At 45.7% G+C, this 25,266-nt stretch overlaps 1 protein-coding gene across 2 annotated transcripts in view; it reads right to left on the bottom strand.

Moving 5' to 3' along the window:
• dnajc1 (DnaJ (Hsp40) homolog, subfamily C, member 1) overlaps positions 1-25,266 on the bottom strand; it is a 54,590-nt gene that overhangs the window by 13,937 nt on the left and 15,387 nt on the right. For both annotated transcript variants that reach the window (XM_056293272.1, XM_056293273.1), the window contains exons 6-10: positions 23,283-23,376; positions 23,082-23,172; positions 22,422-22,585; positions 22,203-22,322; positions 1,458-1,506 (exon numbers count right to left, since the gene is read on the bottom strand). In XM_056293272.1, the coding sequence (XP_056149247.1) occupies positions 1,458-1,506; positions 22,203-22,322; positions 22,422-22,585; positions 23,082-23,172; positions 23,283-23,376 (518 nt within the window). The remainder of the gene's footprint in view (positions 1-1,457; positions 1,507-22,202; positions 22,323-22,421; positions 22,586-23,081; positions 23,173-23,282; positions 23,377-25,266) is intronic.

The following is a 25,266-nucleotide window of genomic DNA, read 5'->3' on the forward strand; positions in this document are numbered from 1 at the left end:
CAGCATAAGAAAGGGGGTGGAATTGCCATTTTGTGTAATGATTTGCACCAATGCAAGAAGATATCTTAGGGAAATTTTGCTTGTTTTGAATATGTGGCTCTTCAGTTGAATTCCTCTCCTTGAGTTATATTTTCAAATATCTATAGGCCACCTAGTTACAATGAAAACTTTTTTGATGACTTAAGTGAGCTGCTGTCCATGATCTGTATTGAATTTGACAGTGTAGTTACTGCTGGTGATTTAAACATCCATGCTGACAATCCCCAGGACAGAGGCACTAAAGAACTGTGTTGTGTTCTTGATAACTATGGTCTGACTCAGCATGTGACGGAGCCAACACACAACAAGGGGCACACTCTGGATTTAATTGTCTCCAAGGGTCTGAACACTGCTAAGGTTGTGGTGACTGATGTCGCTCTCTCCGATCATTTTCTGTGTTTTCTTTGAGAGTACTATCTCCGTGTGCACAAATGCTGAAACAGGTAATCACAAAACAGCATATCACTGAAAGCACCAGTGAAATATTCATTCAGGCTTTCTCGCCCACACCTGCCCTCTCTCTGGTCTCAGTCAGTGAGCTTGTAGATCATTGTAATTCTAAAATTACAGCGATTATTGATACTATTGCACCTGCTAAGGTGAAGGTGGTGGTTTCTGGTAAGAAAAGATCTCCATGGAGATATGCCACGTTGGTCAGAATAGAAAAAAAGAGTGTCGTAAAGTTGAACGCAGGTGGCCAAAAACAAATCTTACTGTTCATTATGACATCTATAAAGAGAGACTGCGCATTTATAATTTGTAACTGAGAAATGCAAGGTGGTCTTACTTTTTTGACATCATTGCCAAAAACAATAATAATCTACCTGCCTTGTTTTCTACAGTCAACAGGCTAACAAACCCCCCCAGTGGCAGTTGCCTCTGAATTTCTATCTCGCAGGGCCTGCAATTAATTTGCCTCCTTCTTTAATGACAAAATTCAGAAAATTAGACAGGCAACCTGTTCCTCCACGCTAGGTACAGGGCATGTGTTGTCCCCAAGTCCACCTAAAATTAGTTCAAATAGCATGACATATTTTGATCCCATCAACCACAACACCTGAAATCCTCCTGCTGCCTTGATATTCTGCCAACAAGCTTTATCAAAAATGTTTCTAATTGCATGTCCTCAGATCGTCTAAAAATTGTCAACACGTTAGAGATGTTTTGGCGGCATGAGGGGGCCTATACAATATTAGGCAGGTGGTTTTAATGTTTTGGCTGATCAGTTTAATTTTTTTTTAAATACTTATTTTACTTTATTTTCATTTTATCTTATTTTATTCTCTGTACCAACAACGCCAAGATAAATTCCTAGTGCATGCAATGCACATGGCAATACAAGAGTTTCTGATTCTGAATCTGATCGCAAATGGAAGAAACGGCAAAATGTTGATGAAGCATCCAGGAAGCAATTTTACCTGAGGTACTGCTCACATTGTCTTTGACTTGTTTCACTTTGGCCGTCACCTGTTAAGACAGAAAACGTATTCATTTTATTGTTGTTTCCTTGCTGTTTTCAGAAAACAGCGAGCAGACACGTACACTCACAGACAGTCCGCTGAACAGTTGGCGGACGTTGTCTTTATTAGTTGATTGTCCTCGAAACATACCAAGTGTATTAAGCCCCATTTTCCCATATCTTTTGTGTAAAATGTAAAATACAGACTTTTATGACTGAAGAATTAATAAAAGAAGAAGAGGAGTTAATTTGCCTCCAGGCAACAGAAGAAAGGACAGTGAGATGGAAGCTAGAAATACCTTAGTTCAATCATCAATAAAAATCTCAGTTTTGAATGCAATACTGAAATGGTTTGTATGTGAGATCAGCAACGACTTTTGTGCTTATAAAAACTCGCAAAGTTTCATGTTGATGGGTCCCTAATGACTCTCTTTTTCAAATCCTACATAGTATCGATCTTATCATTTTCCCTCATCTGTTGGTACGGCAATTGAAATATCAAATCCAAGACTGAAATAGTGAATACAAGCAGCAAAATTATTGGTGTCCAGCAGAGTAGCTTGCCTGTTCTGTATAACAGTCAGGTGGTGAAGAGGGCTAATTCCATCCTGTCTGACTGCAATCACCCTCTTCATCAGGAGTTTCAATCCCTGCTAGACATACACACCAATTTGATCAAGTAACAGTAACGCTTGACAACTCTGTGATTTCACCAAGTGTGGCAGCAGAAAATCTTGGCGTTATGTTGGATCCCTGCCTTTCCATTGATCTACCATCACTACTTTCGGCTGCTCCCGTTAGGGGGCGCCACAGCGGATCATCCGTTTCTATTTCTTCCTGGCCTCTGCATCTCCCTCTGTCACACCAGCCACAAGCATGTCCTCCTTCACCACCTCCATAAACCTCCTCTTTGGCCTTCCTCTTTTCCCCTTCCCTGGCAGCTCCATACTCAGCATCCTTCTCCCAATATACCATGCATCTCTCCTCCACACGTGTCAAAACCATCTCAATCTTGCCTCTCTTGCTTTGTCTCCAGACCGTCCAACCTGAGCTGTACCTCTAATATACTCGTTCCTAATCCTGTCCTTCTTCATCACTCCCAGTGAAAATCTTATCATCTTCAACTCTGCCACCTCCAGCTCCACCTCCTGTCTTTTCATCAGTGCCACTGTCTCCAAACCTTATAACATAGCTGGTCTCACTACCATCTTGTAAACCTTCCCTTTAACTCTTCTGTCACACATCACTCCTGACACTATTCTCCACCCCCTCCACCCTGCCTGCACTCTCTTCTCCACCTCTCTCCTGCACCCCCTGCTACTTTGGACAGTTGACCCCAAGTATTTAAACTTATATGCCTTCGTCACCTCTACTCCTTGCATCCTGACCATTCCACTGTCCTCCCTCTCATTCACGCATATGTTTTCTGTCTTGCTCCTACTGACTTTCATTCCCTCTTCTCTCCAGTGCATACCTCCACCTCTCCAGGCTCTCCTCAACCTGCACCCTACTCTCACTACAGATCACAATATCATCCGCAAACATCATAGTCCACGGAGACTCCTGCCTGATCTTCTCCGTCAACCTGTCCATCACCATTGCAAACAAGAAAGGGCTCAGAGCCGATCCCTGATGTAATCCCACCTCCACCTTGAACCCATCTGTCATTCCTACTGCACACCTCACCACTGTCACACTGCCCTCATACATATCCTGCACCACTCCTACATACTTCTCTGCAACTCCCAACTTCCTCATACAATACCACACCTCCTCTCTCAGCACCCTGTCATATGCTTTCTCTAAATCTACAAAGACACAATGTACCTCCTTCTGACCTTCTCTATACTTCTCCATCAACATTCTCAAAGCAAACATCGCATCTGTGGTGCTCTTTCTTGACATGAAATCATATTGCTGCTTGCAAATCATCACCTCTCCTCTTAATCTAGCTTCTATTGCTCCTTCCCAAATCTTCATACTGTGGCTGATCAACTTTATACCTCTGTAGTTGCTACAGTTCTGCACATCACCCTTGTTCTTGAAAATCGGTACCAGTATGCTTCTTCTCCACTCCTCAGGCATCCTCTCACTTTCCAAGATTGTGTTAAACAATCTAGTTAAAAACCCCACTGCCATCTCTCCTAAACACCTCCATGCCTCCACAGGTATGTCATGCGGATCAACTGCCTTTCCACTCTTCATCCTCTTCATAGCTGCCCTCACCTCCTCCTTGTTAATCCAACGCACTTCCTCATTCACTATCCCCACATCATCCAACCTTCTCTCTCTCTCATTTTCTTCATATATCAGCCCCTCACTTGTCAGCACATTTCCATCTCTATTCTTCATCGCCCTAACCTGCTGCACATCAGTCCCACCTCAGTCCTGCCAATCGGTACAAGACTTTTCCTCCTTCCTTAGTGTCTAACCCCTCATACAACTCACCATATGCCTTTTCCTTTGCCTTTACCACCTCTCTCTTCACTTTATGCTGCATCTCCTTGTACTCCTGTCTACTTTCTTCATCTCTCTGACTATCCCACTTCTTCTTTGCCAACCTCTTCCTCTGTATAATTTGCTGTACTTCCTCATTCCACCACCAAGTCTCCTTGTCTTCCTTCCTCTGTCCAGATGAAACACCAAGTTCCTTCATAGCTGTCTCCCTCACTATTTCTGCAGTGGCTGCCCAGCCAGCCGGTAACTCTTCACTACCAGCCAGTGCCTGTCTTAACTCCTGCCTGAATTCCACACAACAGTCTTCCTTCTTCAACTTCCACCATTTGATCCTCGGCTCTGCCTTCTCTCTCTTCCTCTTCTTGATCCCCAAAATCATCCTACAGACCACCATGTGATGCTGCCCAACTATGTTCTCGTCACCACCTTGCAGTCTCCAATCCCTTTCAGATTGTGCCTTCTACATAAGATATAGTCCATCTGTGTGCACCTTCCTCCACTCTTATACGTCACCCTGTCTTCCTCCCTCCTCTTGAAATATGTATTCACCACAGCCATTTCCATCCATTTCGCAAAATCCACTTCTGTCTGTCCTTACACATTTCTGTCCTTGACACCATACCTGCCCATCACCTCCTCATCACCTCCGTTCCCTTCATCAACATGTCCATTGAAGTCTGCTCCAATCATCACTCTCTCCGCCTTGGGTACACTCTCCACCACTTCATCCAACTCACTCCAGAATTCTTCTTTCTCTTCCATTTCACACCCAACTTGCGGGGCATATGCGCTGATAACATTCATCATCACACCTTCCATTTCCGGCTTCATACTCATCACTCTGTCTGACACTCTCTTCACCTCCAACACACTCTTGACATACTCTTCAGAATTATCCCAACCCCATTTCTCCTCCTATCTGCACCATGGTAGAAGAGTTTGAAACCACCTCCAATGCTCCTGGCCTAACACCCCTTCCACCTGGTCTCTTGCACACAGTATATCTACCTTCCTTCTCCCCCATCATATCAGTCAGCTCTCTCCCTTTAACAGCCATGGTGCCAACATTCAAATTTCTGACTCTCACCTCTATACTCCTTCCTTTCCTCTTCTCCAGCTGCCGCTGGACATGCCTTCTTGTCCTCCTTCTCCTTTGCCCAACAGTAGCAGTTTCCACTGGCACCCTGCTGGCCAACAGTACCGGTGACAGTCATTGGTAACCTGGGCCTCAACTCATCCGGTGTGGAAATCTGATTTATGAGCTGCATATTTGATTTGGCAAAGGTCCTGGGCTGTTCCGGTGGCTTCTGGACACTGCTTGGCGTTCTCCTCATCATCTTCTTCATATATTTTATAATTCCATTATAAAATTCTGTTATCCTCTTTCAATGTTGTATCTGTAATTTGTGTTAATTCAGTAAACACAACATGAATTGCATGTCTGTTCATCTTGGGAGAGAGATCCCTCCTCTGTTGCTCTCCCTGAGGTAGCCCGGGTGAGACCAGACGCAACCGGGGTTGCTCCGTTTAGACTGTGTCTTATTTTATGTCTTATCTTATGTTTTACTTACTTCCTTTTTAATGTTTTACCGAATTTATCTTTAATATGATCGCATATGATCGCGATACGCTTTTAAAGATTAGAAATCAGTTCCCTGGGACCGCAACAGGGTTACCAGCGGAGATTTTCCGAAGCGTCAGCCACAGTAATGAAGATTGTTTACTTTGGAAAGATTACACTGGGATCAGGAGAAGGCCCAAAAACATCGAGGGAAACGAGCTGGGGTCAGAAACAGGCTGAGGAGCCAGGCAAACCGCCCACCCTTGCCGAGCATCCTTCTCGCAAATGTTCAATCATTAGAGAATAAGCTGGATGACATCAGAGCGAGGATACAATTCCAATGGGACATTAGAGACTGTAACATCCTGTGTTTCACCAAATCCTGGTTGACCCCCACCGTACCGGACCACGCATTTACTGAACACTTCTCCACTGTCCATATGGATAGAACAGAGGAGTCCAGCAAATCCAAAGGTGGAAGAGTCTGCTTCATGAGAAACAACAAGCGGTGTGACCCAAGGAACGTTACGGTTCTCTCGCAGTCCTGCTCTCCCCACCTCGAGCATCCAACCATCATGTGCCGTTCATTCTACCTGCCCTGCGAGTTGACATCAGTAATCATCACAGCAATCTATATTCCACCACAAGCCAACACTGACATTGCCGTATCCGAGCTGCAGGAGGTGATAAACAAACAACAACAACGGTATCCGGGGGCTGCTTTCATAGTGGTCGGCGACTTTAACAAAGCAAGTCTTACCCGGGGCATGTCAGAATTTAAACAACATATTCACTTCCCCACGAGAGGAAGAAATACACTGGCTCACTGCTACACGCAGTTTAGGGAGAGCTATAAAGCCATCTCCCTAAACTGCGTTCAGCAAGTCAGACCATGCCGCATTCCTCCTCCTACCAAAATATCAATAAAAAAATCCTAAGGGAATCCCCGGTGACGAAAGAGGTGAAGCGCTGGGCTGACCATTCGGTAGCCATGTTGCAGGATGCTCTTGAGAACGCTGATTGGGAGATGTTCCGCACGACCTCGGCTAATGTCAGGGAGTTTATGGAAGTAGCAGTGAGTTACATCACTATGCTAACAAATGCTATCATTCCGACTGTCAAGATTAAGATCTCCCCAAACCAGAAACCATGGGTCAATACAGCAAGTTGATCGGCATTAACAGCTCGCACCACTGCAGACAATGCAGGGCTGATTTCTGGTGACATGACTGATTATAAAGCAGTGTGTTATGGCCTGCGGAAGACAGTCAAAGAGTCTAAGTGGCGCTATAACGACAAAGTGGAAACCGACTTTAATGAAGGTGACTCCGCCCGCGTGTGGAATGTACTACGGGTCATTACGGATTTTAAAAACAAGCCTTGCTCGGATATGAGTGTGGATCCCTCCCTAGCTGACAAACTGAAGGTGTTTTACGCACGCTACGAGGCTAACGGCACCAACAACAGCCAAATGGCCACAGTAGACAGCGGGAAACCCCCATTCACCGTCACTGAGAGCGATGTGAGGAGGGTCCTTAGGGGGGTAAATGGCAAGAAAGCTGCAGGGCCTGACGAGATCCCTGGCTGGGTCTTAAAGTCCTGCGCTAACCAGCTAGCTCCAGTGTTTACATACATCTTTAACACATCCCTGGCCCAAGCTGTTGTTTAGTCATGCTTCAAGCAGTACATTATTGTCCCTGTGCCAAAGAACAACAGCTCATCATGCCTGAATGACTACCGACCAGTGGCCCTGATGTCAGTAGTGATGAAGTGCTTTGAGAGGTTGGTGAAAGATTTCATCTGCTCATCCCTGCCCAGCTCATTCGACCCCCTCCAGTTTGCCTATAAAAACAACAGGTGCAGAGACGATGCCATCTCCAACCTCTTGCACACCACCTTAACCCACCTGGATGGGGGAAGAGGGAACTACGTACGTATGCTGTTCATTGACTACAGTTCAGCGTTTAATACTATAGTCCCCCTCAATCTGGTCACGAAGATGAGGTCATTAGGAATCAACGCCCCGTTGGGCAATTGGGTATACAACTTTCTCACTGACTGGTCCCAGGTGGTTAGGGCGGGCGGCCTAACCTCTGGAACATTGATCCTCAACACAGGCGCTCCTCAGGGTTGTGTGCTTAGCCCTCTGCTGTATAACATCTACACACATGACTGCAAAGCCACAAGACAGTCCCACCTCCATCATCAAATTTGCAGACGACGCAGTGGTAATAGGCCTGATTTCCAACAACAAACGAACAGGCCTATCTGAACCAAGCAGATGACCTGGCACAGTGGTGCCAGTCCAACAACCTGACCCTGAACGTCAGCAAGACCAAAGAAATGGTGGTGGACTTCAGGAGACAGCAGGGGAAAGGATACAATCCACTAAAGATCAATGGGGAACCTGTGGAGAGGGTCTCCAGCTTTAAATACCTCGGCGTAGACATCACTGAAGACCTCACCTGGACTCAGCACACTCTAAAGAAGTCCAGACAGAGGCTCTACTTCCTCCAAAGGCTGAGGAAATTCAAGGTCTCACCCTCCATCCTGAAGACATTCTATTCCTCGGCTGTGGAGAGCATCCTAACAGGTTGCATCACCGCTTGGTATGGAAACTGTTCTGTCCGTGATCGAGTTGACCTGCAGAGAGTGGTGCGTTCGATCACTCTCTGCAGGTCAACTCAGCTGAACGCACCACCAGAACATCCCTCCCCATCCTGCAGGACACTTACACCAGAAGGGTGAGGACGAGAGCCAAGAAGATCATGAGCGACACGTTTCACCCTAACAACGGACTGTTCAGGCTATTGGGGTCTGGTAGATGCCTCTGTAGTCGTAGGGCCAAAACAGAGAGACTAAAGAGAAGTTTCTATCCACAGGCCATAAGAACTCTCAACATATATGACCTCTCACATACTTGAAACAGCTAGATTTTTTTGTTTTTTATTTATTGTTCATTTTGATTTAAGAATGCACTGATCTTTTGTCTTTTATCTCTATATACTAGGCCTGTGTCTTTTTTCACACAGTGACAGACTGAGTACCCCCTTTCATTTCACTGCACGTTTTACTCTGTATTTCTGTGCATGGGACAAATAAAGTACACTCTAAAGAGTTCTAAGAGAACTTTAATTTCTTCCAATTTCTGATGCGAGGGTCTAAGGACAGAATGTTGTATTGCTGTAAAGCCCCCTGAGGCAACTTTGTAATTTTTTATACAGGGCTATTCAAATAAAATTGACTTGACTTGACCTCTGGCACTCAGTTCAGATTCCCTTCAGTCAAAACATAAAGATACAAACACTCACTCATCTCCACCGCAATTAACCTCCTCAACTTGGGGAGAAGGATGTAGCTTGCCTATCATGACTATGTAGGTGACTATGTACTGGGCCTACTTGTAGGATGATGTTTACGTTGATTCCGATTCTGCGGTTGTAAGAAGTTCAGATGGGGCTAGCTCATCCCCCTGCCTAAGCCTCTCCAACTGCTATGCGACCCTGTCTGACCACACTCCGGGCCACCCAGCTGATGTTCCTGCAGTTACGACTCTGGATCCTTCTGTGAAAATGGCACCTGCTGACACTGCAGCTTCCCTGCTTGTGGCTAGCAGTGTGCAGGTGGTTCGCCATCCCACTGTGAAGCCAAAACAACAGTCCTCATCCTGGAAAATGACCTCCTCTTCCCGTCATAAGATCCTGAAAGAGGCCGTGATTAGACACTCTTGAAGTCTTCCTTGCTCAGAGCTGGCAGGGAAATCCATTCTCAGAGCTAATGTTGATGCTTCGTCAAAATACTTGATCGCTCGGACACCCCATCCCCAGTCGGCGATTTCAACAGTGTGGATCGTGTACTCTCCTGCCACGAGAACCCACAGCCAACGTCTCCTCGTCCCATTTTCTCCCCAGCCACATTAAGTTGGGGGATTCCATAATCTGGAATATCTGTTTACTCAACGCAGCCACACACTGTTTCCATGGAGCCACAGTCCCTTATATCCTGGATAAGTTCCCAGGGCTGTTGCGCTCACTCCCATCCTCCACCAATCGAGTGATCATTAATGTGGACAAATGATGCAGCTTGTGAGCAGTCTAAATTAAAATTAAAGTACTTGTGGAAAGACTTGTTTTTATTTCCGGTCCTACTCCGACACTGACCAGTGGAGCAGGGTGTTTCAGTAGAATCCTCAGCCTGTACACGTAGCTCATCTCTGGCTGCAGCGCTCACAGCATAGAGGTGTTACTGACAATTTTAATCTGTTTTGGATCATTTCTCCCTTTTCAGAACTGACGGAGTCCACCCCAACAGGCTGGGTAGCCGAATGCTAGCAGCCAACCTGCAGCACGCCGTACAGTCTTCTCCACCTGAGTGACTGTTTAAATCCCACACTTCCTCCCCGTACCTCCATTTCCACCTACGGGGAACCCCACAGTACTGTTCCACCCTCTAGCTCCCCCCACTGGTCTCATCTGTCATTAACCCTCTCACCGGGAGTTTTCCCATTCACACAACACATTCACACAACATGACCGGCATGTAGACCACTGTGTGCTAACTCCGCTAGTTAAATCAGTTGTTTATACGCGCATGACCTGTCATAAGTTTGCCCTGTACAATATCTGAGCTATCACCAACAAAGCCCCTCTGGTCAAGGACTCCATCGCAGAGCACAAACTGGACTATTTATGTCTCACAGAAACCTGGCAGTAATAGAACTACTTTCTACAGCTAAATTCAGCAACTCCACCAGATTTATTTACATATGCAAACCTCAGTCTTCAGGCAGAGGAGGTGGACTCACGCTGATCTATCATAATAGTATGAAACTAACATCACGCACTGTACCTGATTAATCTTCCTTTTAACTGCTGGCTGTTAAGCTCTGTGGACTTATACCCACCATTGTTGCTGCTCTGTACAGACCACTTAAGGCATTAAATATTTTTATCACTGAACTCTCGACAGTTTTAACCAGCCTTAGTGCAACGACTACCAATATAATCCTAACAGGGGATTTAAATGTTCATTTTGATAACACTGTCAATATGTTCACTAAAGATTTTAAAGCAGTGTTAAGACTGCTTTGATCTAACACAATATGTCAACTTTACAACTCATACCAAGGGTCATATCCTTGACTTAGTTTGCTGTTCCGGCATCACACCATATAATACCATCTCTGCTGAACTACCCAACTCTGACCATAAAGCTGTTATTCAACACCAACCTATAGCTTAGTAAAGGGTGCATTGTACCATATCATACCACAACATTAGATATGTTAATCCAGATGATCTCAGCAGTTTAAATACCTCGGATCCATTCCTGCTCCCACCTCCTCACTCCCTGATCTTAAGGACTACTACAATGATAGTTTATCTTCTGCACTCAATACTTTTGCCCCTCTGAAAGCACAAGTTGTCCCATTTGCCTACACTGCTCCCTGGTACACACCTGAACTAAGTCAGTTCAAGGCTATAGTTCAATGCCTTCCTTGAGAGGCTTTGCAACAAGACCAGACTTGCTTGTCATAAACAAATGAGTTTGAATCAATACATCATTAAAAAAAAAAGCTCTTTCAAAAGCTAATTTCACACATGCATACACACACAGTGGCCCAGTGGTTAGGCACTGTTGCCTCACAGCAAGAAGGTCCTGGGTTCAACCCAATGCCGTCCCAGGTCCTTTCTGTTTGGAGTTTACATATTCTCCTCGTGTCTGCATGGGTTTCCTCCAGGTGCACCGGTCTCCTCCCACCATCAATAAGACATGCATGTTAGGGTTAATACTCCTGTCTGTGCTCCTGACCAAGGCAATGGAAAGAAGAAATGGAGTTGGTCCCTGGGCGCTGCAGCTGCCCAGTGCTCCTATACAACAGGATGGGTTAAATGCAGAAGACAAATGTCGCTGTAACCATACAATGAATAAATAAAAGTAGCTTTAATTTAAAACACCCTATTATGCAAAGATCATCAGTACAGGTGAAGGGAATATTAGAACTCTCTTCTCCACAGTGAAAATGTTACTCAACCCACCTGAAACCAATATGAACAGTAACCTTTCTAATGAACAATACTCTGATTTTTGAACTCCAAAATTAGTACAATTCATGAGTAACTGGCATCATGCAGACTGACTTACCATCAGCAAGTGCTATGAAACTGTCCCCATTACTGTCCTATGTGACTTCAGTCTTCCAACTGAAAATCACATTTTTCAACGTATTACTAAGTCCAGCCCCTACCTAGATCGAATTCCCACAACCCTAACTAAAACCTGCCTGCCTTCTATCATCTCCCTCCATCATCAACTCATTTCTGCCCATTGGTACAGTCCCCCTTCACTGATGGTTGTCATAATCAGACCAACTCTGGAAAAACCTGGTTTAGATTCTAATGACCAAAACAACTACCGACCTATTTCCAATTTACTTTTCATCTCCAAAATTCTTGAGAGGGTAGTTGCATCTCAACTGCAGATCTAATAATCAATTGAACAATTCCAATCTGGCTTTTGCCCCAAACATTGCACAGAAACAGCCCTGGTTAAGATCACCAATGACCTCCTTCGTACAGCTGACTCTGGTCTACTCTGTATCCTCATCCTAGTTTACCTCACCGCAGCCTTTGATACTATATCCCATCAGCTCCTCATGGATCGTCTGGCTAGCACTGGAATTGGGGGCGCTGTGTATGAGATGGGACACATTTTGTACAGATTTAGAATTAACAGTCAGAAAGGTTGATAGTTCCTCACGGAGTTCCTCAGGGTTCAGTGTTGGGGCCACTCCTGTTTATTATTTATCTCCTCATTACATTACATTATATTACAGTCATTTAGCCGATGCTTTTATCCAAAGCGACTTACAATAAGTGCACTTAACGTAGGAAATCAGGAGAACTACTCGTTGTACCAATAGTGGCCTGTAGGGGTGCTATACAGCTACTGCCTGTATGTATGTGCAGAGACCTGCAAATAAAGTTCAGTTATAGAAATGGCGACCAAGTGTGTGTGTGCTCAATGATACATGGTACCAGAGTGAGGTCAAACTAGCCTACAAAGATGAACAACATTCGATCGCCAGAGGAGTTGAAGTTAAGTGGAAATGTCCACAAGAATTGGAAAGCTTTTAAGCAAAGTTTTGAGTTGTAAGTGTGTGCAATCGGTCTGGAAGATGCGAGACACGAACGTCGGAAGCTAGCATTGCTTCTCACAGTGGCAGGCAGAGCCGCGAGGGACGTTTTCAACATGTTTCAGTTTCCTGAGGAGGGCGACGACCAAAAGTACGATGCAGTGCTAGCAAAGTTTGAAGAATATTCCACGCCAAAAAAGAACGAGACATACGAGCGGTATTTTTTTCGCAACAGAGTACAAGCTGAGTCAGAACCCATTGAACAGTTTGTCACGGACTTGTGTTTGAAAAGCCAGTCGTGCAACTTTGGCACATTGTGTGACTCGCTAATAAGGGATCAGACAGTTATCGGCGTTTTCGACAAGAAAGTGAGAATGCAACTACTCAAAGAGTCCGATCTGAGCCTGGAGAAGGCAGTACAAATCTGCCAGGTGTCAGAGAGCACCAAGATGCAGCTCAAATCATTCGAGCCCGAAGCAGCAGCAGCAGCGGTGGATGCGGTACATGAGAGGGCCGCTAGCAAGAGGAACAGCAAAGGAAAGTCCCGCGCGCCCAAGTCCACAAAGGACACGGACTGTGACAGATGCGGGGGCAAACATGCTCCGAATAACTGCCCCACTTACGGTGTGGACTGTCGCAAATGCGGAAAGAAGAATCACTATGCCCGGTGCTACCTGACAAAGAAGATGGTACAGGTGGTGCAAGGCAGCGACACCGACACGACCGACACAGAAGAGGACGACGAAAAGTTGTTTGTGGGAACTGTGGCGAGCGAGGAGGACAAAAAGGATGAGTGGATAGCCAATCTGGAAATCAACGGAACAACAATTCCTCTAAAATTGGACACAGGGGTTCAGGTGAACATACTGACGATGAAAGACTTTAATAAACTGTACAAGAAGCCAAAAGTGCATGTGAAAAAGGTAAATCTGAGAACGTACAATGATGAACCGATTCCTACAAAAGGGGTATGTAGAGTTACACTTTCAAGGGATGGGTGCTCTGTTAAGGCTATGTTTGTGTTGGTTGAGGGCGATAGACAGCCTGGGTCTGAAATCCTGTGAGAGATTGGGTCTTATCAAAAGAGTGCATGTAATTGACAGGTCTGTAGTGACATCTAGTGGTGCAGCTGGCAAACAGCATGAGACTGTAGCTGACATAGAGGAGATAAGAGAGCAATACAGGGACGTATTCAAGGGTATAGGATGCCTACCTGGGCAGTACAGAATCCAGTTAAAAGCAAATGCAGAACCGGTCGTCCACGCAGCAAGGAAGGTGCCGGTGACCCTTAAAGTTAGGCTGAAAGCAGAACTGCAATCCCTTATAGAAAAGGGCATAGTGAGGAAAATAGAGGAACCAACTGAGTGGGTCAGTTCTCTGGTAATAGTTGAGAAAAAGAATGGTGACTTAAGGCTCTGTATAGACCCAAAAGACCTGAACAAGTGGATTAAAAGAGAACACTACAAACTACCAACTAACTCAGACATCACTAGTGCTATGGCAGGTGCGCGCTTCTTCTCCAAGTTAGACGCATCATCAGGGTTCTACCAGATCGTTCTAGACGAAGACAGCTTCAAACTGTGTACCTTTAACACGCCTTTTGGAAGGCACTGCTTTCTTCGCTTACCGTTTGGGATATGCTCAGCTCCAGAGGTGTTCCACAAAACAGTGCAGCAGCTGTTTGATGGTATGGAGGGTGTGGGTGTGTTTATTGATGACATAGTGGTCTGGGGCAAAACAAATGAAGAACATGACGAGAGATTACGCGGGGTGCTAGAACAAGCACGTAGATCAGGGCTTAAACTAAACAAGTCGAAATGTGAGTTTGGGATGACAGAGGTTACTTACCTAGGTGAAAAGGTGTCCGCAGAAGGGATACAGCCTGATCCAGAAAAGATAAGGGCGATAGTAGAGATGCTACCACCAAAAGACAAAACAGACCTGCAAAGAGCGTTAGGGCTAGTCAACTACATGGGGAAGTTTATACCAAATATGTCTGCTAACACAAAGGCCCTCCATAGTCTACTGGAAAAGCAAAATGAATGGCAGTGGGAGCACGAACATGCAAACGAGTGGGAGGTGTTAAAGGCTAACCTGATCAAAGAGCCGGTGTTAAAATACTATGATGTTGACAAACCGGTCAAAGTCTCGACTGACGCATCCAAAGAGGGTCTCGGAGCGGTGCTGCTCCAACTACACGGCACACAATGGTCTCCTGTTGCTTACGCATCCCGAACAATGTCACCTGCAGAGCGCAACTATGCGCAAATCGAGAAAGAGACATTAGGCGCAGTTTTCAGATGTGAAAAGTTCCACGAATATATCTATGGCAGGGAAATAATACTAGAGACTGATCACAAGCCGCTTATTGCCATTTCCAGAAAGCCACTTGGGGATGCACCGCCGCGCATCCAGCGTCTTATGTTACGTCTACAGAAGTACCACATGACATTCGAGTTTACTCTGGGAAAGTACTTAGTAATTGCAGACGCTCTCAGCAGAGCGAGTTTGAGGGGTACGGCCCCGAGCAGGAGGTGCAAATCCACGTGGACTGTGTGAAAGGCCAGCTGCCTGCATCAAACGAGAAATGGGCCCAGCTCGTGCAGGAAGCGGCAAGCGACAGAGAGTTGCAGGATGTCATAGCAGCCATCCTCTCACCCGGAGATGAGGCCAGGATACTGCCAAGTCCGTATCGCCACACCAGAGATGAACTGTCAGTGATCGACGGGGTCCTCCTAAAAGGTAAAAAAATAGTAGTTCCTAGCTCCATGAGATCAGAGATGGCTAAGTTAGCACATGAGGGCCATTTAGGAATCGAGAAAAGCAAGAGGCGGGCTCGTGATGTACTGTTTTGGCCATACATGAACAGAGATATTGAGACTCTAGTACAACGATGTGAGATATGCCAACAACATAGGTATATGCAGCCTAGAGAGCCGCTTCTGCCTCATAGCAAACCGACCGAGCCATGGAGAAAAGTAGGTGCAGACCTATTTCAGCTGAAAGGGAGAGACTATTTAATCGTAGTTGACTACCATTCAAACTATCCGGAATATGCGCTGTTGTCTGATACTACAGCAAAGCAATTGATCACTCATTCTAAGTCCATTTTCGCAAGGCATGGTATTCCAGAAACCTTAGTAAGTGATAACGGGCCGCAGTTTAGTTGTCAGGAGTTCGCAGACTTCGCTAAACAGTATGGATTCAAGCATGTAACCTCAAGCCCACTGTACCCGCAGTCAAATGGTCTAGCGGAAAAGGGAGTGCAAATCGTCAAACGGCTGCTAAAGAAAGCAGCGGAAGCGGGTGAGGACCCGTACCTGGCCGTCCTCAACTACAGAGCTTCACCGCTGGAATGTGGCCGCTCGCCAGCAGAGTTGCTGATGAACAGGAAGCTCAAGACAAAGCTGCCGTCGGCGGAGCACCTGCTCCAGCGCGCTGACCACCGCACACAGAGAGAGCACAGGTCCAAACATGCCTATGACAAAAGAGCACGGCCCTTGAGACCTCTGGAACGAGAGGACCTAGTGAGAGTCAGATGCGATAGAAGATGGGGACCAGTCGCACAAGTACTCAAAGAGACTGCTCCAAGATCATATGAGGTACTTACCAAGAGCGGCAACACGATCCGTAGGAACCAGAGACACCTGCTGAAGATTCCACGCTCTGAACCACAGCCTGTAGAGAATGGCCATGACAGGGAGGCTCCGGGAGAGCAAATAGAAGGGGGGCATACTCAATCAGACACAGACAGCCCTCCTGTCATCGAGTCACCCTCACCTGGGGAGGAGCGGGTTCAGCCACCATCCCCGGGGGTGGAGCGGGATCAAAGGCCAAGTAGAACCATTGTCAGACCTAGGAGACTTGTAGAGGAGTGCTAATAACACACAAAGAGTGGGTTTTTATTTTTAATTTTGTGTTTTATTGCAGCCTTGGAGTTCTGTTCTTGGGGTCATGTTGGGTTCTGCACTCATGTTATTTGTAAATTTATGCTGTATGGTTCCAAAGCAGTGTTTAATTTTGTGGGGGAAAAAAGGGGGAGGTAAAGAGAAGTGTAATAATTGTACTGTTACAGATTGAAGATAATCATCTGTTATTCTTTAAGATCAACTTTATCTTAATCTTTAGAAAAAGGGAGATGTACTGATAGTGGCCTGTAGGGGCGCTATACAGCTACTGCCTGTATGTATGTGCAGAGACCTGCAAATAAAGTTCAGTTATAGAAATGGCGACCAAGTGTGTGCGTGCTCAATGATACACTAGTCATCAGAGGTCATAAGTGCATCTAAACAAGCATCTAAGAGCAAAACCAGTGCGAAAGTAAAAGTGCAAGAAAGAAATTTTTTTTGTTTTTTAAATGAGTGAATACAATAAGTGCTAAGAACAAGTAACAGGATAGTAGTTCTTGAAGAGGTGAGTTTTCAACCTGCGCCGAAAGATGGGCAGCGACTCCGCTGTCCTGACATCAGTGGGGAGTTCATTCCACCACTGTGGGGCCGGGACAGAAAAGAGCCGTGACCGGGTCGATCGGCAGCAGGGGCCTCTGAGCGACAGGGCAACCAGGCGTCCCAAGGCAGCAGAGCGAAGTGGTCGGGCGAGCATGTAGGGCTTGGCTATGGCCTGGAGATAGGAAGGAGCTGTTCCTTTCACTGCCCTGTAGGCTAGCACCAGAGTCTTAAACTGGATGCGAGCAGCTACAGGGAGCCAGTGTAGGGACATGAGAAGGGGAGTTGTGTGGGAGAACTTAGGGCGGTTGAACACCAGATCAGCTGCAGCTTTCTGAACAAGCTCCAGAGGTCTGATGGCCGACACTACGGCGCCAGCAAGGAGGGAGTTGCCGTAGTCCAGCCGGGAGATGACCAATCTGCAGGAGCGAGCAACCGATGCAACATTTGCGGCAAACGACAGTTGGTCATCCAGGATCACACCCAGATTCCTCACAGTCCGAGTTGGCGTTACCACAGTGTTGTCAATGGTGATGGCCAGGTCTCGGTGCGGGCAACCTTTCCCCGGGAGGAACATCAGCTCTGTCTTGTCCAGACTGAGCTTCAGGTGGTGTGTCACCATCCAATCCGAGATGTCAGTCAAGCACGCAGCAATGCGTGTCTACTTTTGTGGAAGAGGGAGGGAAGGACAAGATCAGCTGGGTGTCATCGGCATGACAATGGTAAGAGAAGTCATGTGAGCGAAAAACAGAACCAAGGGATGTTGTGTACAGGGAGAAAAGGAGAGGACCCAGAACCGAACCCTGTGGAACGCCTGTAGTCAGTCTGCGAGGCTCTGACACAGATCCCCTCCATGTCACCTGGTAGGAGCGACCTGTCCTCCCTCTTGGCAAAATTTTCCGGCACTATGGTATCCATTTCCACTGCTTTGTTGATGAAACACAGCTTTATGTGTCCACTAAGCCCACTTCCACTCTCCCCTCCAGTACCCTCACTGCTTGTCTCCATGATATACAGATATGGATGACTATAATTATCTGAAATTCAACAGTAGTAAAACCGAACTACTCCTCAATGGCGCTAAATCTAAATTCTCGAAAACTAATATTTGCTCATTTCCCATTGCTGGAGCCACCATACCTGTCTCCGCTCAGGCTAAGAGCCTTGGTATTATCCTAGATAGTACCCTTTCATTTTCCAGTCATATAAACAATATCTCCCAGATTGCCTGTTTCCACCTGTGAAACATCTCCAGACTACGCCCTGCTTTAGCACAACACTCCATAGAAGTCTTAGTCAATGCTTTGGTCACATCATGCACTGACTACTACAATGCGATCCTGGCAGGCATCCCCAACAAACTTATTCACTGACTTCAACTCATCCAGAATTCTGCAGCATGGATTATTACATGTTCAAAGTCCACTGACCATGTCTCTCCCCTGCTGATTCAATTACACTGGCTTCCTGTCTCACAGCAGATTAACGTTAAAATTCTATTAACATTCAAAGCTCCTCATAATCAATCTCCTACTTATCTCACAGACTTCCTTCAGACTTACACTCCATCTCGCTCCCTGCAGTCTTCACCAGCAGGTGTATTGGCACTACCAGCCATCAACTTCAGCACAATAGGTGCCCAGGATTTCTCCTATGCTGCACCCAAATTCTGGAACTCCATTCCCAGTCATATCTGCATACTGGACTCCATTACAGAATTCAAAACTGCTCTTAAAAACCGCCTTTTTAAACTAGCATACTCACTTTAACAGCATCAAATTCATCTTTTTTTTAACTCCTGGTGATGTATGCTCTATTGCTTATTGTGTTTTATTGTTGATTGCATTCTTGTTTGTTACCGCTTTGTTGTTTATTGTATTTGATGTAAGGTAAGCTTGAGTATCATGAAAGGTGTCTTTAAATAAAATGCATTTATGTTTATATATATCCAGTAAGTCAAGTAAATTCTTTATGAGACGGTACAAGCCTGTTTCATGCCATAAGCAATCATATATATACGTATATGTGTGTGTGTGTGTGTGTGTGCGTGCGCGCGCACACATTTCTTCTCCTGGATTGCCACCTTGCCATGGTGGAGAAGCTTGCGTGTACCAATGATCCCAACAGCTATGCCGTCTAGAGCTTGGCTCCTGATAGGGTCACCTAACGCGGATAGGTCAAGGGGGAGGTTCCAGATGAAGCGCAATCCAACAAAGGCCTCAACAGTGGAACTGGTGGAGGATGTCTCCAGGTCACAATGGCAGTTAAGGTGGATGAAGGATGCAACAGAGGGTGGTCCCAAATTGTCTTCTTGGTTCTCCATGCCATTGGACTCTGGCCATCCCCTGCCAAGGACTGTGTGGTGGCTGCATGTGCATCAGCCACTCCACGTAAAAAGCTTTCACGCGTAAGCGTCCTTCCATTATGTGGCTCCAGGATCAGCCTCTACAACCTTAGGACCCAGAGGGACCCAGAGGGAGGACAGTCATACTCGACCCCGAGTGACCGCTGATGATCATGATGATGTGTGTGTGCATTTATATAAAGTGAGAGACAGACAGAAAGATAGTGAGAGCAAATTCAACAGGCTGTCATCTTCAGCAAGTCTCCTTAGAAGTTTTCTCTGTTTCTACACTGCTCAGTGGCACAGACATATTATTTAGTGTGACACAAATGTGGATGGGTGATAGCAGACACAAATGTCAGCAGACAGACAGACAATTGACAAAATCTGAGCGGAAAGCATACGTCTGCGCTGAGTCTGACGTGACGACATATCCGTCCAGGTGGACCCTGCAGACATCCGCATTTGCAGTTTTTTTTTTTTTACTAAATATAAAAGCCAATTTAACACAGCATGAAGATATGGGAAAGAGTAATAGAAGCTAGTTTAAGAGGAAAGGTGATGATTAGCGAGCAGCAGTATGGTTTCATGCCACAAAAAAGCACCACAGATGTGATGTTTGCTTTGACAGTGTTGATGGAGAAGTATAGAGAAGGCCAGAAGGAGTTACATTGTGTCTTTGTAGATTTAGAGAAAGCATACGACAGGGTGCCGAGAGAGGAGGTGGTATTGTATGAGGAAGTCAGGAGCAGCAGAGAAGTATGTAGGAGTGGTGCAAGACATGTATGAGGGAAGTGTGACAGTGGTGAGGTGTGCAATAGGAATGACAGATGGGTTCAAGGTGGAGGTGGGATTACATCAAGGATCGGCTCTGAGCCCTTTCTTGTTTGCAATCGTGATGGACAGGTTGACGGACAAGATCAGACAGGAGTCTCCGTGAACTATGATGTTTGTGGATGACATTGTGATTTGTAGTGAGAGTAGGGTGCAGGTTGAGGAGAGCCTGGAGAGGTGGAGGTATGCACTGGAGAGAAGAGGAATGAAAGTCAGTAGGAGCAAGACACAATACGTATGTGTGAATGAGAGGGAGGACAGTGGAATGGTGAGGATGCAAGGAGTAGAGGTGACAAAGGTGGATGAATTTAAATACTTGGGGTCAACTGTCCAAAGTAACGGGGAGTGCAGAAGAGAGGTGAAGAGAGTGCAGGCAGGGTGGAGGGGGTGGAAAAGAGTGTCAGGAGTGATTTGCAACAGAAGGATACCAGCAAGAGTTAAAGGGAAGGTTTACAAGATGGTTGTGAGACCAGCTATATCGTATGGTTTGGAGACAGTGGAGCTGGAGGTGGCAAAGTTGAAGATGCTAAGATTTTCGTTGGGGGTGATGAAGAAGGACAGGATTAGGAACGAGTATATTAGAGGGGTAGCTCAGGTTGGACGGTTTGGAGACAAAGCAAGAGAGACAAGATTGAGATGGTTTGGACATGTGTGGAGGAGAGATGCTGGGTATATTGGGAGAAGGATGCTGAATATGGAGCTGCCAGGGAAGAGGAAAAGAAAGAAATGGAAACGGATGATCCGCTTTGGTGACCCCTAATGGGAGCAGCCGAAAGTAGTAGTAGTTGTAGGGAAGAGGAAAAGAGGAAGGCCAAAGAGGAGGTTTATCGATGTGGTGAGGGAGGACATGCAGGTGGCTAGTGACAGAGGAAGATGCAGAGGACAGGAAGAGATGGAAACAGATGATCCACTGTGGTGACCCCTAACGGGAGCAGCCCAGTAGCAGTAGCAGATAAAAGCCAATTTAAGTGAGTTAAGAGGAGTTAGGTAGTGAAGAGTTGCTCTCTCACTATTTCTGCAGTGCTTGCAGCTAGGAAGGTACCTGGTACCTCATCTGGACAGAGAAATGAAGACAATGAGACTTGGTGGTGAAATGGGGGGAGTACATGAAAGTATAGAGGAACAGGTTGGCAAAGAAGAATTGGGATAGTCAGAGAGATGAAGAAAGTAGACAGGAGTAGAAGGAGATGTGGCGTGAAGCGAAGTAAGAGGTGGCAAAGACCAAGGAAAGGTGTGTGGCGAGTTGTATGAGAGGTTAGACACTAAGAAAAGAGAAAAGGACTTGTACCGATTGGCTAGACAGAGGGACTGAGCTGGGAAGGATGTGCAGCAGGTTTGGGTGATGAAGGATAGAGATGGAAATATGCTGATAAGTGAGGAGAGTGTGCTGAGAAGGTGGAAGGAATACTTTGAGGGGCTGATGAATGAAGAAAATGAGAGAGAGAGAAGGTTGGATGATGTGGGGATAGTGAATCAGGAAGTGCAGTGGATTAGCAAGGAGGAAGTGAGGGCAGCTATGAAAGGCGGTTGGTCCAGATGACATACCTGTGGAGGCATGGAGATGTTTAGGAGAGATGGCAGTGGATTTTTTAACTAGATTGTTTAACACAATCTTAGAAAGTGAGAGGATGCCTGAGGAGTGGAGAAGAAGCATACTGGTACCGATTTTCAAGAACAAGGGTGATGTGCAGAACTGTAGCAACTGCGGAGGTATAAAGTGGATCCACCACAGCATGAAGATATGGGAAAGAGTAATAGAAGCTAGGTTAGGTTAGGCTAGTTAGGAAGCTAGGTTAAGAGGAAAGGTGATGCTTAGTGAGCAGCAGTATGGTTTCATGCCACAAAAGAGCACCACAGACTGACTTGAGACAGGTGAGTGCACGCCGCTCCATTACAAGAAGCATAGCATTGATGCTAGATGCACTTACATCAGCCACTGATCTGCCAAGGTCGTGGGCAATTTTCTCCCAACGGCCAGGAGTTCCTCCTGGAAACTTCACCATGCTTCTACTCAAGAGGCTGAGGTCATCATCTGTCCACTCCAGGACCTGAAACACACATGACCCAATCCACTTGATAGTTTAAAGTGTCTGGTCCCTGAACACAATTATCTAACATTGCCGCCTTACACATTAGTATTAATAAACCTTTTTCTTGCTGGATTTCCTGTTCTCCAGCCAATCATCCATTTGCTCTTCGATCTCCTCGATAGAGGCACTCTCATGGTACGTCTGGTAGATGCCGTCGGCCATGGATGGCTCAAAAACAGGAAACTCCACCTTTGGTTTCTTTACTTTGGGTTTTTTCTCTCCTGGATGTTCAGAACACCATTAAAGAGGAAGTGATGTCATATTAATGACTTGGTACAACAGTTATTTCACTATGATGAAGTATTCAAACCTAAATACTGAGATAAAAGATATGATTGGCCGTTTAGTCCTCGTGGTGGATTTGTTTTGGTTCATGTCTGTCATTTTTGTTCATTATCTTACAGGTTTTTATTTCCAATTGTTTTACTGTCTGTAAAGCATCACTTTCTTTTAGAAGCCACATCACATCTTCAAGTGACATTGTGTGATAATTTGACATTACAAGATGAAATGACATCACACAATAAAGTGAGATCAGGTGATAAAGACTTCTGAGACTTGAATGTCATGTAGGGCTAAATAAATAAATCTGACTTGATCAAATGACAAAGAGGGCCAAACATAAATCTTTTCCATCAACTGTGTTCCTTTGACCAGGAGAAACTTGATCAATTTAAAGAATGATGAAGTGAGGTCATAACAGAATGATGTTATTACGGTGAGCAGCTTCCTGTTCAGCCATGGCCTCAGCCTCCTCCCTCTGTTTCATCTTCATCAGTTTGTAGTCTTCATAGTACTGCTTAACATCCTGAAACACACACACACACACACACACACACACACACACACACACACACACACTCTTTCAGGAACGGAGCTTGTGGAGTGCAGTAGGCGGGATGTGGGAAGCTGCTGTACCTGGATGGTGTGTGGCAGCGCTTTGATTGACAGGTAGATCCAGATGCTGAGCTTCAGAGGAAGAATGTCCTGCCAGTGAGGTTTGTCCTGAGCTCTGCAGACACCAAAGCAGATATCATATAGACTATATAATATTGTGCCATGGATGGTAGCCTCGATTCTGCACTCCCTTGTACTTTTTCTGTTTTTATTTATTCGTTTAGTTTCCAGCGCCCACTCACTGATCACATACAGTAGGGAAGAACTTTTAAACCTCCAACTGTCCACTGGATAATCTGAACAGACTTTTTCACCAACTTTAACTGAACGTTTTAATGAACATCTTGCCGAGCTTTTGGCTGATACAGCCCTGTGCGGACTCTGACAAAAATGCCGAAGGGGTAAGCGAGCTGGAGCACTCATTAAACTGCAGCAGCAGGCACTTAGAACCACGATCCCTTCAATCCACCTGGCAAATGTCTGCTCTCTGGCCAACAAGGTGGACGAACTGCTACTCCTAAATGGAAAAAACTCGGGCTTTTCCAGATCTGCTGCCCTGTGTTTCACTGAAATCTGGTTTAGTGAGCATATCACGGACAGTACACTTCATCTGCCACAGTTCAAGCTCCTGCGGGCAGACCGTGAAATAGAGCTATCGAGAAGAATACGGGGTGGCAGCATATGCGTCTACATAAACAAAGGTTGGTGTGCAGATGTCACAGTGTTGAAGAAATCATGTAGCCCTCACTTAGACACCTTTTTCACTGACTGTAAGCCATTCTGTTCATCGCGGGAATCTTCCTCATTTATTCTGGTTGGTGTCTACACTACCGTTCAAAAGTTTGGGATCACCCAAACAATTTTGTGTTTTCCATGAAAAGTCACACTTATTCACCACCATATGTTGTGAAATGAATAGAAAATAGAGTCAAGACATTGACAAGGTTAAAAATAATGATTTGTATTTGAAATAAGATTTTTTTTACATCAAACTTTGCTTTCGTCAAAGAATCCTCCATTTGCAGCAATTACAGCATTGCAGACCTTTGGCATTCTAGCTGTTAATTTGTTGAGGTAATCTGGAGAAGTTGCACCCCATGCTTCCAGAAGCAGCTCCCACAAGTTGGATTGGTTGGATGGGCACTTCTTGCGTACCATACGGTCAAGCTGCTCCCACAACAGCTCAATGGGGTTCAGATCTGGTGACTGCGCTGGCCACTCCATTACCGATAGAATACCAGCTGCCTGCTTCTGCTCTAAATAGTTCTTGCACAATTTGGAGGTGTGTTTAGGGTCATTGTCCTGTTGTAGGATGAAATTGGCTCCAATCAAGCGCTGTCCACTGGGTATGGCATGGCGTTGCAAAATGGAGTGATAGCCTTCCTTATTCAGAATCCCTTTTACCCTGTACAAATCTCCCACCTTACCAGCACCAAAGCAACCCCAGACCATCACATTACCTCCACCATGCTTAACAGATGGCGTCAGGCATTCTTCCAGCATCTTTTCATTTGTTCTGCGTCTCACAAACGTTCTTCTTTGTGATCCAAACACCTCAAACTTGGATTCATCCGTCCACAACACTTTTTTCCAGTCTTCCTCTGTCCAATGTCTGTGTTCTTTTGCCCATCTTAATCTTTTTCTTTTATTGGTCAGTCTCAGATATGGCTTTTTCTTTGCCACTCTGCCCTGAAGCCCAGAATCCCGCAGCCGCCTCTTCACTGTAGATGTTGACACTGGTGTTTTGCGGGTACTATTTAATGAAGATGCCAGTTGGGGACCTGTGAGGCGTCTGTTTCTCAAACTAGAGACTCTAATGTACTTATCTTCTTGCTCAGTTGTGCAACGCGGCCTCCCACTTCTTTTTCTACTCTGGTTAGAGCCTGTTTGTGCTGTCCTCTGAAGGGAGTAGTACACACCGGTGTAGGAAATCTTCAATTTCTTAGCAATTTCTCGCATGGAATAGCCTTCATTTCTAAGAACAAGAATAGACTGTCGAGTTTCA

This window comes from Lampris incognitus, chromosome 14, assembly GCF_029633865.1.
Source record: "Lampris incognitus isolate fLamInc1 chromosome 14, fLamInc1.hap2, whole genome shotgun sequence".
NCBI classification, from domain to species: Eukaryota; Metazoa; Chordata; class Actinopteri; order Lampriformes; family Lampridae; genus Lampris; species Lampris incognitus.